The 13,057-nt window shown below is 55.4% G+C and overlaps 1 protein-coding gene across 1 annotated transcript in view; it reads right to left on the reverse strand.

Moving 5' to 3' along the window:
* Window positions 1–8,282, reverse strand: part of SLC40A1 (solute carrier family 40 member 1) — a 21,186-nt gene extending 12,904 nt beyond the window's left edge. Inside the window, exons 1-3 of the mRNA XM_080671122.1 lie at window positions 7,947–8,282; window positions 7,407–7,474; window positions 2,561–2,788 (exon numbers count right to left, since the gene is read on the reverse strand). Of these exons, the coding sequence (XP_080527248.1) occupies window positions 2,561–2,788; window positions 7,407–7,474; window positions 7,947–7,989 (339 nt within the window). The 5' untranslated portion in view covers window positions 7,990–8,282. The remainder of the gene's footprint in view (window positions 1–2,560; window positions 2,789–7,406; window positions 7,475–7,946) is intronic.
* Between the last annotated feature and the right edge of the window lie 4,775 nt (window positions 8,283–13,057).

Raw genomic sequence — 13,057 nt, forward strand, 5'->3', positions numbered from 1 at the left:
AGGCGAGCTCCCTCGGCTCTGTGCTGCTCCGCTGGGACAGTAGGAAGTGGAGGAGGGGAAGGAGGAGGTCACGGATCTCCAGGCTGAGTTAGGCCAAATCTGGTAAGGTAAGGCCCACGCAGGCCAGATCTGGTAAGGTAAGGCCCACGCAGGCCAGATCTGGTAAGGTAAGGCCCACGCAGGCCAGATCTGGTAAGGTAAGGCCCACGCAGGCCAGATCTGGTACGGTAAGGCCCACGCAGGCCAAATCTGGTAAGGTAAGGCCCACGCAGGCCAGATCTGGTAAGGTAAGGCCCACGCAGGCCAGATCTGGTAAGGTAAGGCCCACGCAGGCCAGATCTGGTAAGGTAAGGCCCACGCAGGCCAGATCTGGTAAGGTAAGGCCCACGCAGGCCAGATCTGGTAAGGTAAGGCCCACGCAGGCCAGATCTGGTAAGGTAAGGCCCACGCAGGCCAGATCTGGTAAGATAGGAAGTGTGGCTACACAGAAGAGACGTGTAAGAGTGTGTCAGGGGGAAGCAGGCTGTTCCCTTTGGCATCGAGGACCGTCTATCACTGTGGTGATGGTCTACGCTACACCGTCCCCCCCAGAAAACGCCGGCTTTCTCGGAGCGGAGGCAGCCATCCTGTGGGTGAAGCGCTGGCATAGGGACAGGTGACACCCGGGGCGGGCACCCTGGCCCCTCCTCTCCCACCCGCCAGGGCAGAGGACCAGGGCAGGACACCGAGTCCCTCACGCCGCGTCTGGAAGGTGAGGCCAGCACCCCTGCCTCCCTCCTGCAGAGGCTGATGCTCCAGTAAAACGCTCCCCGGAGCCCTTGGCCTTGACCAAGGCCGTGTAATTACTGCGCTGTCTGCAAGGACAGCCACGCTGTCGGGCTTGGGAGGCCACGTCACAGCCTCAAGGAACAACCGACCATCGTGTGACATTAGCCTGAAGTCAAACCCCGACGCAGAACTCATCCACGGGTGCAGTCACGTATCGCACAAGGATCGACTAGCAACTGGACGCCCTTCTTAGCTTTCGGGACCCCACCGGCTCCAGGGAGGATGGACAGGTGACCAGGTGACCACCAGGGTGTACGCAGAACAGCAAAGGCATGAGCTGAGGCTGATGGGAGAGGGGGTAACTCAGCCTGGAGACGGGAGATTTTTCAGGGAGGTGCCAATGAGCCGATTCCCCGGGTCCGAGAGGGAGCCTGCCAGCCCACGCTTTCCTCCCACTCACGCCCTCTCCACGCTACAGCCAGCGCGCCACAGTCAGGAGGTGAACACCCCCAGGGGGACCATTTCTCTGTCCCGCGAACGATGATGCAAAGAGCCAGGAAACATGTTCCTGCCTGCGTTTGGGTCTATCGAGCCTCACAACGGGGAAATGTGCATCGCGACCATTTTCCTAAAAGCATCAGGTCCCAGGATTTGATCTCAGGGCTCTCCTTACGCCGACGGGAACCAATGGGCCCAGGCCTTCCCAGCGTCCAGGACAGGCACGGCCTGGCCGCGGCGCTGCCCGTGGAGCACGGGAGGGCAATGCTGCCGATTCGTCTGAATAGCTGATCGCTCACTCACGCTCTCCCTCTCCTGTAGAAACGTGGAGATTTCACTATTACTGCCCTGGAGTAAGCGTTAATGTATTTCTTTCTTCCTTTCCCTAAAACATGTATAACTTGGCTCTCCGCGATCCAGACTCAGACATTCTCTCCTTTTTTTTTCTCTTTTTTTAAAAATATATTTCTTAATTGATTTCAGGAAGGAAGGGAGAGGGAGAGAGAGATAGAAACATCAATGATGAGAGAGAATCATCGATCAGCTGCCTTCTGCACGCCCCCTATTGGGGATCGAGCCCACAACCCGGGCATGTGCCCTTGGCCGGAATCGAACCTGGGACCCTTCAGTCCGCAGGCCGACGCTCTATCCACTGAGCCACACCGGCTAGGGCTGACATTCTCTCTTGAACCTGTACTTTTCAATCCCCTGCACACACCTCTGCGTGAAATGCAGCCGCCCAGGGCACAGGAGCTATCGCTGCCCCAGGAACCTCACCGTAAAGAGACTGCAGGGTGCGTCCTGGTGAGAAAGAACCGAGCGTCTAGCAAACTTTCAATGTTTAACACGGTTCTCAGAAAAGCCTACGGGGTTAATCATTGACATGTGGGATGTATGAGTAGCCAGGGATACTCCCCCAACCTATGGGCTCAGTATCCTGTCGCCCTAGCCTTGTGCAGGGGCCCAGAGCCTCCAGGGGGAGGTGCTGTCCAGCCCCCCCACCCCCCCCAGCACTCACGGGGCGCACAGTGGGCCGCCACAGGGGTTTCCCCGCAGCTCAGAGGCTGGTCCGTGAATACAAAGGCATGGCTGTAACAACACTCACCTTTATTATTATTATTATTTTTAATGTGTTTTTATTGATTTCAGAGAGAGAGGGAGAGGGAAGAGAGAGAGAGAGAGAGAGATGGAGAGAGAGAAACACCAGTGATGAGAATCACTGATCAGCTGCCTCCTGCACGCCCCCTACTGGGGACCGAGCCTGCAAGCCAAGCATGTGCCCTGACGGGGAATCGAACCGTGACCTCCTGGTTCGTGGGTCCACGCTCAGCCGCTGAGCCACGCCAGCGGGGCACCACTCACCTTTAAGTCTGGCGTTCTTATCCACCCAGTCGCCGATGATGGCTCCGAGGACCAGCACGGACCCTGCCACCACCAGCCCGTAGACGGCCGTCAGGAGCAGGCTGTTCCCATAGAGCTCCACCAGAAACACGGACACCGCGAAGTGCCACATCCGGTCCCCCTGGAACAGAGGGGAGGCAACGTGTGGCCGAATGGTTCTAGCTTCCGGTCAGTTATTCTCAGGAAGTTGCTTCCTCATCTGAGGGCACTTTCTGGCGACCTCATGACGTTTCCAAGGTCAGCTCCTCTGTGGATGGAATACTGGCCACGTGTCCAGACTGTCCATCCTGGCACAGTGGCAGCTAAGGGCTAAGTAAACCGGAAAGAACATGCTATTAATGAAATACACATAGTCCTTTTCATTCTAGAAAGATGTTTCCAGGCCTGAGCAGGTGTTTTAAGACCAAAGCTGATTCCTGGTGTGTCAGGTTCTGGAGCCTGGACTGGGCCTGTCCTGAGGTAGTTTACCTCTGGATCGGAATGAACCTACAGCAGAGCTCACGGACGGCAGCATGCCTTGAATGCCAAAAAACCCGCCAGTTTCCTCATTTGTAAAATGGTAAGGATGCTCTATCTCTAACGCCTTTGGTACCTCTAATGTTCTAAAACCTATGCCCCATTTCACAAGTAAATTTCAAAGTCATAAACCAGCGGGGCAATCAGAAAGATGAAATTAGTGTGGGCCAATTCTGGCACCGCCTGAAAGAAGACATCAGAAATAAACGCATAGCAAGCAGCCATTTTTACATTTTAACAAAGATGGGGCTTGAAAGGGGAAATAAACTACTTATTTCTTCACTAGAGGCCCGGTACATGAAATTCGTGCACTCGGGGGGGGGGGTCCCCCAGCCCAGCCTGTGCCCTCTCGCAGTCCGGGAGCCCTTGGGGGGTGTCCGACTGATGGCTTAGGCCCCCTCTCGTCAGTCGGACATCCTTAGGCTGCTGCAGAGGCAGGAGAGGCTCCCGCCACCGCCGCTGCGCTCGCCAGCCGTGAGCCCGGCTTCTGGCTGAGCGGCGCTGCCCCTGTGGGAGCGCACTGACCACCGGGGGCAGCTCTGCGTTGAGCGTCAGCCCCCTGGTGGTCAGTGTGCGTCATAGCAACCGGTGGTTCTGCTGTTCGGTCGATTTGCATATTAGCCTTTTATTATATAGGAGGATTCCAGAGTATACAGGAATTTGGGAATCCACCACTTGCAAAATGTGGCATGACAAACTTTTCAATGAATCAGTTAAATTAATGTATAAGAAATCTCTAATGGAACTTGTTATATTTTAGGCTCCATTCCTAACAGGTTAACATAAAACACTGTTCTATCATAACCTATCCCTGGAAATCACTACAGGAAACAACATTTCCAGGCTAAATTCTTATGGGAGTGGAGAGAGGAGGTACTTGATTCTGACCTCCATTCCTCCGAATAGCTCCCAAGGAAAAGGCTTCAACACATAAATGCACCAAATGATAGGTTGCCCTCACAAGTGAATTTCCTCTTTTTTAACCTTAAGAGTAAGAAATATTATTCTATTACTATTGCTTCTTTTTTTGCTATCGTTTTTCTATTCCTATCTTTTTTTCCAACGGAATTTGTTTTAGATTCCTCCAGAGTATCAAAACAAGTGCTATTAAGAGGCAATTTTCTCTCTTGCTTATCCCTGTATGGCATGGCCCTTCCTTGATAGAGGGGAATAAAATGGCTCCAGTTACCCCCATTTCCAAAGCCTTTTCGTTTTAAGAAGCAACAGCGTCTATGCTCACAAAGCCCCCAAATCGGGTAAACTCTTAAGTAAATGTTGACCAAGTCCAGCTGCAAGCCCACCCCTTCCTTCCTTAAGTCCACTCCCTGCCTTCCCATACGCTCTGGCCATACTTTGATGATTTGCTTACATGTCCACCTACACCCAGTGGACTAAGAGCTGAAGACCCACTGCGTACCAGGGCATGAACAAGCACAGTCCTTCCTCAGTACGTTCCTCTCTTGTTGACAGGGACTACGGAGGCACCAGAGATTCAAGTGCACGAAAATTAAGGTCCACGGTCTCATGCAGCTTGCATCCCCGCGAACAAAAACCAAAACTACATCTAGGATAGGTCAAGCAGTGTAAATGTGTGACAAAACACAAAAGTAGGATGGGGTTGGAAGGTGGCACGTTGCATGAGGCAGTGACAGAGACCTCTGTGAGTAGGGACCGGAAGGAAGAGAAGGCGGGGCCATGCAGACATCTGGGGAATAAAGGAAGACAGGTCATAGGGTGGTGACGTAAGAAGCAACCGGTACCCCTTTCTCTGCCTTTCACTACGGGTTATCTTTCCGTGATTAGATATCGTTGTTAAAGCCCACAGTAACCTATATTGAAAGCTCCCTGATGGAATGCACTTCTTACACTGCTTTGTATTTGATCTAGTGTCTAGAGGAAAACGTATGGACCCACGGGCAGATAGAAATGAAGTCAGGAATAAAAGCATGCAACCCTACACACATCGAAGCTCGTATAACCGTCTACGGTAACACCTCTATATTCCGTGTACGGAAAACCATGGTTTGGCAGAGTGGGCAGGGAAACAGCTAGATGGTAGATGCATCAGCACATGTACTTTGTTGTAATAAAATCAGGCAGAATGTCAAGGAGGATACAAAACTCAAAAGGTAGAATTATTTAGAGCAGTGGTCAGCAAACTCATTAGTCAACAGAGCCAAATATCAACAGTACAACGATGGAAATTTCTTTGGAGAGCCAAATTTTTTAAACTTAAACTTCTTCTAACGCCACTTCTTCAAAATAGACTCGCCCAGGCCGTGGTATTTTGTGGAAGAGCCACACTCAAGGGGCCAAAGAGCCGCATGTGGCTCGCGAGCCGCAGTTTGCCGACCACGGATTTAGAGAAACACGCTTCCTTTGCACTAAAAAGCAGTAAAAGTCCTCTAAACCTGATATGATTGTAGTCGCTGTTTTTTTGTGTTTTTTTTTTGGGGGGGGGGGGGCGGGGGGTTTGCTTTAAATACAACTTTCCCACAAGAACTCCCTTTGCTCAACTTTCTTGTAAAATTGCTGTAAGCTTGTCACTTCGCTGTGGAATTTACATTGTGGCCCCGCAGCCCTCCTGGAGCCACAGCCCCACTCTTTGGGCAGAGCTGACCTCCCCACCTGTGAACAGGTCCCATAAACCCTGAACGTGTCGGTGTTCAGGAGTGAGGCACGTCGCTGCCCTAATATACAGCCCAGGCCACAAGGTGAGAATTTCAGATCCTCTCTCCGTCACCGATTATTCTGTTGTTTTGCTTTTTTAATACTTAATACTTGCTGAGTTAAACTGGCAAACCAAACCACTGAGTTAGACTAATGGAGAGGACTTTCCCTAGATTGCCACCTAGGACCGTGGTCGGCAAACTGCGGCTCGCGAGCCACAGGCGGCTCTTTGGCCCCTGGAGTGTGGCTCTTCCACAAAACACCACGGCCTGGGCCAGTCTATGTTGAAGACGTGGCGTTAGAAGAAGTTTACGTTTAAAACATGTGGCTCTCCAAAGAAATGTCCATCGCTGTCCTGTTGATATTTGGCTCTGGACGAACGAGTTTGCCGACCACTGAGCTAGAACCATCCGCTGCTGGGAGTGAAACCCTCCCGCGGATTCCTCTGTGCTCACATGGACCTGCAGTGGCCCCTGTCCAGGCCTCAGGAGGACAGGAGTCTGCCTCCCGCAAAGGCCACCTCTGAGGGCTGTTTCTTCAGCAGCTGATAACCTGGCTAAGAACTCCCCGAGGGCCCGGGGCACAGATTTCCTCCTACGATAGCGTGCACGCATGTCTTCAGGATGATTTATTAGAAGTTTCCAATGCAAAAGGAAAGCAACCGTCACCAAATGTACTCTGAAAAGTCTTCCTCCTTACGACGGTTCTTCTTAATTAAACATATGTGAGGTGTGAATAGAATATACCCAGGCTCATTGCTTCTAAACAAGAAGAACAACTGTTTAATTTTACAGGGTCTCATCATCATGAGTTAAATACACATCCAGCACCCTTTTGGGATCAGTCTTTCTTGGGGGTGCGGGGTTTGACAGCAGAACCCAGGCCCGCAGAGACACAGGGACCCTCCCAAGACCACAGAGGAAGTCAGAGGGAAAACCAGGAGTCAGGTGACCATTTTCAGAGCCTGATGGCTTCAGGCAGCCTGTGGCGCCCCACCCACACCTGCCCACAGGTGACATCTTTAAAGACCAGGCTGTCCACCACGCAGCTATTTGTGTGGGGGTCCCTTTCCTTTAGGTGAACCTTAGGGTGCTATTTTTAGCCTAAGTCAGCCACTCCGCTATTCTCCTGGAGTTTCACAGTGCAGTATGCCGAAACAAAAATTTAACAAAAGAAAATTAAAAAAAAAAAAAAAACAGAACGTGAACGAAAAGAAGGTATCTGAGGCATCCATGCATTCTTCGCGGCTGATACTACCACTTACTAAGCCTAATGATGGAAAAAAAAAAAAAAAAAAACAACCATTTACAAACCATGCAAATATTACTGTTCCGGGGAATGCTGTCCTTCGCTACATAGAGTGTAATAACCTGAAAATTAAATAGTATTTACTAACCCTGGGGGAAAATACCCTGGGGGGGGGAACACTTTTTCACAAAAGCAGGTGTTTGGATCATGTACGACAAACTGGAGGATGGCTCAGAACAGCTGGCCCCAAAGGAAACCAGAAATTGTGCAAGTGTGTGGTAAGAAGGGCGGCGCAGGCCACTTACCCAAGTGGATAAAAAATGTCCCACGTAGAGGAGGAATTTCGCCGAGGTCAGGTAGTCGGTTAAGGAGCCTGCAAAGACACCCCGGGGCGGGAGATCAAAGGCATACTTGGTCCCTGGAGTGAGGCTGGAATGCGCGTCCCACTTAAAAGGCCGGGGAACACCACTGCTGAGAACGATGCGGTGGGGGAAGCCGCGTCCATGCCGTGGGGCAGACCCTCCCTTAAATTTAGCAGGACCTTGGCCAGGGCTGGCTGCACGCCTTCGCCGGCAGCGGTGGGGGGGGAGCGCGTGCCAACATTCCTGGGGCTCCAGGTCCTCACCAAGGGATCCCAGCTGCCCCGTCCACGCGTCCCTGCCGGCCTGCAAGCCGCCCTCCCCACGCCCTCCGGAAACCCGCGTCTCCCTCACCCCCACCCCCCTCCCCAAACCGGAGTCCAAGGAGCCGCCAAGCGCTCTGCCTGCCAGCCGTTCGGCCACATCCCCGGGAGCCCGCGCCCCAGCGCCCAGCCCCGCGCGCCCGGCACCTGCCCGGCCACTCACCGCAGCATCCTCCCCGGCGGCCCTGCTCGCGTGCCCCGGTCATGGCTGGTGCCCCCCGCTCGTCCTGCGGCCGCGGCCACCGCCCTGGCTCAGGTGCTTGGGGACGGGAGTGCGAGGAGCCGGCGGAGCGCCCGTGGGAACGCAGCACCCAGCGCCCGGAGCGGAGCGACGACGGCTGCGGACAGAGGCGCGGCGCGGCGCGGCGCGGGCTGGTCGCGGGGTCCCCTTCCTAACTTAGCTATCACTGTAGCTGAAGTCGGAAAGGCAAGGCCTTATGCACGCGCAGGAGCCGCCGCCCGCCGACCGCGCGAGCCGATCGCTGCCCCGCGCGCCGCCACCGCCGCCCGGCCCGGCCCGGCCTTATAGCCCCGGGGCGGGGCTCCGAGAAGCCGCCCCGCCCCCTGCCCGCCCTCCCCGCCCCGGCGGCACCGCGAGGCCGGGCGCCCGGACCCCGCGGTGCCGCCTCCACGCCCCGCTCCTGGGCTGCGGCCGCCCGCGTGCCCGCGTCCCCCTCCGGCTGCAAACCGCTGGCGGCCGCGGGGACCTCCCGGGGACTCCGGGCCAGGCCGCGGGGCATCGGGAGGGCGCAGCGGCCGGGAGGGCACAGGGGTCGGGAGGGCGGGCGGGCTGGGCTCGGACCCCGGGGGCGAGGGCGGTGGGGAGAGGGGGCGCACCGGGGGCAGCGCGCAAAGTTCCAGCCTGGGCGTGCGGGAGCCTTTTATTATTTTTTTTTTATATGAAAACCATCTTCACGTAGGGGTGTGACCCCAGGCCGCCCTCCCGGCTTCCCGTCCGGCCCCTGTCTGCCCCGGACGGACGCACAGCGGGTTCCCTCCAGGACCAGCATCAAAGGGCAGGAAGGGGCGCGGGGATGCGAGGCCGCCTGGGCAGGGGAGGAACGGGCCGGGGGGTCTCCACAGCCTCCTGGGCTGCAGCGAGGAAAGCAGCGCAGGCTTCTCCCTTCCCCTCCCTCCCTTCCTCCTCCACCCCCCTCCCCCATTCCCCCTCTCCGGCCCCCACCCCCGGCCTCCCCCACCCCCCCCAGGCCGGTGCGGGACCGGGCTTACCGGTTATCCCAGTTAGTCCTGGGCCCGTCCCTGCCCAGGTCGAGCCGTTCAGCGGCTCCTGAGGGCAGGTGGACGATTTTGGAGAAACCAGACTCCAACCTTCCTCCCCTCCCCCCGCCCCATCCCGCCGGGTCCCGGCCCCCCCTCGGCCCAGGCCCTGTTGCCTTACCCCTCGCACCCCCGCTGGGTCCGGGAGTGGGTCCTGCACGCGGACACGGCAGCGGGAGTCCAGCCGCGGGCCCAGGCCGGACTGCGCCCGGTGTGCGGGGAGACACGCTGCACACAGCCCTGTATCGGGGCGGCCATCAGGAGCCGCGGGTGGCGGCGGGCGGGGCGCAGGGGGTTCGGTTGGCCTGCGGTCTGGAGGGCAGAGATAGGGGTGCAGTTTAGCTACTGCCGCCAACCGCTTTCTCCCTTCCGAACCCTCTCCCCCTCTTTCCACTCTTCACTCCCAGGGAGGGGGCGAGGGGCCGCCTTCTGAGGATGGGAGAAGAGGGCCAAGGTAGCCCCAGGCCGGGAGGGGACAGGGAGACCCTCACCCTGCACCTCTCCCCGAGGTGTTTTGCTGGAGGTGTTTTGCAGACGGTCCACAGCGGCGCCCAGGACCATGATGTTTGCACATTTGCCACAGCCGCTCAGCAGCAGGTCTCCCAGTGCTGTCCCTGCGTGTCCCGGCCACACAGGAGCCCTGCGCTGCTGCTGACTCCCAGGTGCCTTAAAGGAGGTTCAGTTGGTTTTTTAAGTTTACTTCTGGCCCAGCTGGCGTGGCTCAGGGGTTGAGCGTTGACCTAGGAACCAGGAGGTCAAGGTTCGCTTCCCGGTCAGGGCACATGCCCCTGTTGTGGGGCTCCATCCCCAGTGTGGGGCGCGCAGGAGGCAGCTGATCCATGATTCTCTTTCATCATGGATGTTTCTATCTCTCTACCCCTCTCCCTTCCTCTCTCTCTAAAAATCAGTAAAGGGAAAAAAAATATTTTTTTAAATTTACTTCTGGCCAGGCCGGTGGGGCTCAATGGATGAGCATGGACCGATGAACCAGGAGATCATGGCTGGATTCCATCTCAGGGGGTTGCAGGCTCCATCCCCAGTAGGGGGCCTGCGGGAGGCCGCAGATCAATGATTCCCTCTCATCACTGATGTTTCTCTCTCTCGCTCCCTCTCCCTTCCTCTCGGAAACCAATACAAACATAGTTTCTTTAAATGTCCTTCTGGTCACCACGGCTTGAGAAGTGTTTGTGGGAGCAGCAGCCAAGTCAGCGTACCCTCAGCATGTGAATGGGAGATAGTTGTCCACTGTCATGGAGGAGTCCCCAGAAGCCAGCGCTAGGAGAACGGTGGGGAGATCGGACAGGGACCACGGGGAAGCCTGGAGGAAAGATACAGGGACTTTGGGAAGAAGGCGAGCAAGACCCACAACATCAAAACCAGCGAGGAGCGTGAGCTCTGGCGGGGAATGCTAAATGTTACTGGGAACAGTCCCGATAGGTTAGCGGGGGCGCGTGAAACAGAAAGGAATGAAAAGTGAACATGTAACAAACATCCTCAAGATATGTGCAAAATGCAAAGTGACCGTGACCTCCTGGCCTTGACGTTCGCGATCACGAAGCACCGCTTACACCACATGCCCTACTGGCCATTCCTCCTAGGAGTCCCTTGGCTGGCTGAAAATTCCCATTTCTTTGCAAGCCCTTGGGTGTTTTCCCCAGAAGTCAGAAAACACACCTTTCCGCCGAAACCGGTTTGGCTCAGTGGATAGAGCGTTGGCCTGCGGACTGAAGGGTCCCGGGTTCGATTCCGGTCAGGGGCATGTACCTTGGTTGTGGGCATATCCTCAGTGGGAGGTGTGCAGGAGGCAGCTGATCGATGTTTCTCTCTATCCCTCTCCCTTCTTCTCTGTGAAATATCAATAAAATATATATTTTTTAAAAAGTTAAAAAAAAAAAAGAAAACACACCTTTCCTGTCATGTAATCATGACCAAGATAGCCATACACGTTTTAAATCCTTTTACGAAGAACAGGCACCTCAGATCCATTTCCCAGCTCATTCCCAGGGCTTTTAAGTTGGTGACGAGGTTAACTAACGCTGTAAAAATTCCAGCCAGAATAAAATGTACAGCCGAAGCCGGTTTGGCTCAGTGGATGGAGCGTCGGCCTGCGGACTGAAGGATCCCGGGTTCGATTCCGGTCGGGGGCATGTACCTTGGTTGCGGGCACATCCCCAGTGGGAGGTGTGCAGGAGGCGGCTGATCGATGTTTCTCTCTCATCGATGTTTCTGGCTCTCTATCCCTCTCCCTTCCTCTCTGTAAAAAATCAATAAAATATATTTTTTAAAAAATGTACATTCTAATGGGAAACGGGTAGGTATGCTTGGCCAATAACAGGGGTTGCGTTATTTTATTTTAAGCTGCTTTTTCACGTACGGGCCAGGCATCCTGAGCTTCCTCCACGTGTGGGATGTGCTCGCTGGGACAGAGGCCGACACGCCTGGTCACCAGGACACTGCTCCAGGAGAAGTCACGGGCTGTCGTCACCCGCCGCAGGCAGAGCTGGTCCCGGACAGGCCCCTGTCGGGTGTGAAAACGTGAACCTTTCTGGTGTGATTTGGGCTCTGGAAAGCCACGTTGCTGTTCACAGGCCTTTCTCAACGTTACAGGCACCTTTCAAGAACGGTTTGACATTTCCATAACCTCGGATGGACCTGGCCTCGAGAAATTTACGTTCAGACACCTAGTTTACATTGCAGGCCTCTAGCTGAAAAGTAAGCATTTCCCCCCGTTTCCACTTCGGATATTTCAAATAGATTTCTCATGAATGCTGACTCTGACTTCTCCCCGCCCCCCCCCCTTTCTCTCTCTCTCTCTCTCTCTCTCTCTCTCTCTCTCTCTCTCAAACACACACACACACACACACACACTCACACACACACTCACACATGCACACACACTCACACACACACACTCTGACACACACACTCTGACACACACACACTCACACATGCACACACACTCACACTCACACACACACACTCTGACACACACACACACACACACACTCACACACACACACTCACACACACACACACACACACACAGAGATGTACTCAGTAGTCTACAGTTTCTAATTGGGAATTAAATGCAGAATTTAAAGGATTCCTGAAGAAATACATTCCTATGGCAAATCCATGGAGACAGAGAGCATATTAGGTGCCGGGGCGGGAGTTGAAAACGGGTGGTGACTGCTTAAGGGTGCAGGGTTGGGTCCCTTCTGGGTGGTGAATGTGTTCCAGATCCAGACAGTGTCTGAGGCTGCACCACACTGTAAATGGAGCCCCAGAAATGTGTACTTTGAAATCGTTAAAGTGGTGGATTTTATGTCCGGTGACGTTCACCTCCATTTCAAAATAGACTCCTCTGGGGGGGTGGCCGTTGGGGGTAACGGTGGGCACTGGGATAAATGCAGGCCAAATGAGGTCTTAGGAGAGTTCCAGCAAAAAGCGAGAATTTGGAAAGAGGCATCTTGCCCATCAGACTCTATGGAAACGTAAAAAGCTTGAAACGGAATTAACCGTTTCGGTGTCTCCGTGTTTGGCCAGAAAATACATACGAATCCCACGTGACGAATGTGTCGGTGTCTTTACTTTGGCCCCAGGCAGCTCTTTGCCGTCTAACCGGAGCCCCTCGTGTGGCAACAGGACGTCCACGCCCCTCCACCCCCTTCAGCGGCACAGCAGGCACCGGCCTGGCATCGCGCTGTCCGCGTTCACGGCCTTCTGGGCTCCGTCCTCCATCGCACCAGCTGCTTGCAAGCCCCTCCCGGGAGACAGCGAGGGCCGCACCCCCTGAGCCCGGGGTGCTGAGCGACAGGGCCCCCGCCTCCGCCCACCGCCCAGGCCCCCGCGCTGCACCTGCTCCTGAAGGCCAGCTGGGGGCTGCCCCCCGCTAAGCCCGCCACACGCTTACACACGCAGTCTACATGCTGGGCCAGGGGTGGGCAAACGTTTTGACTCGAGGGCCACCATGGGTTCTTACACTGGACCGGAGGG

Source organism: Plecotus auritus (genome assembly GCF_963455305.1).
Source record: "Plecotus auritus genome assembly, chromosome: 5".
In the NCBI taxonomy this organism is placed as follows: Eukaryota; Metazoa; Chordata; class Mammalia; order Chiroptera; family Vespertilionidae; genus Plecotus; species Plecotus auritus.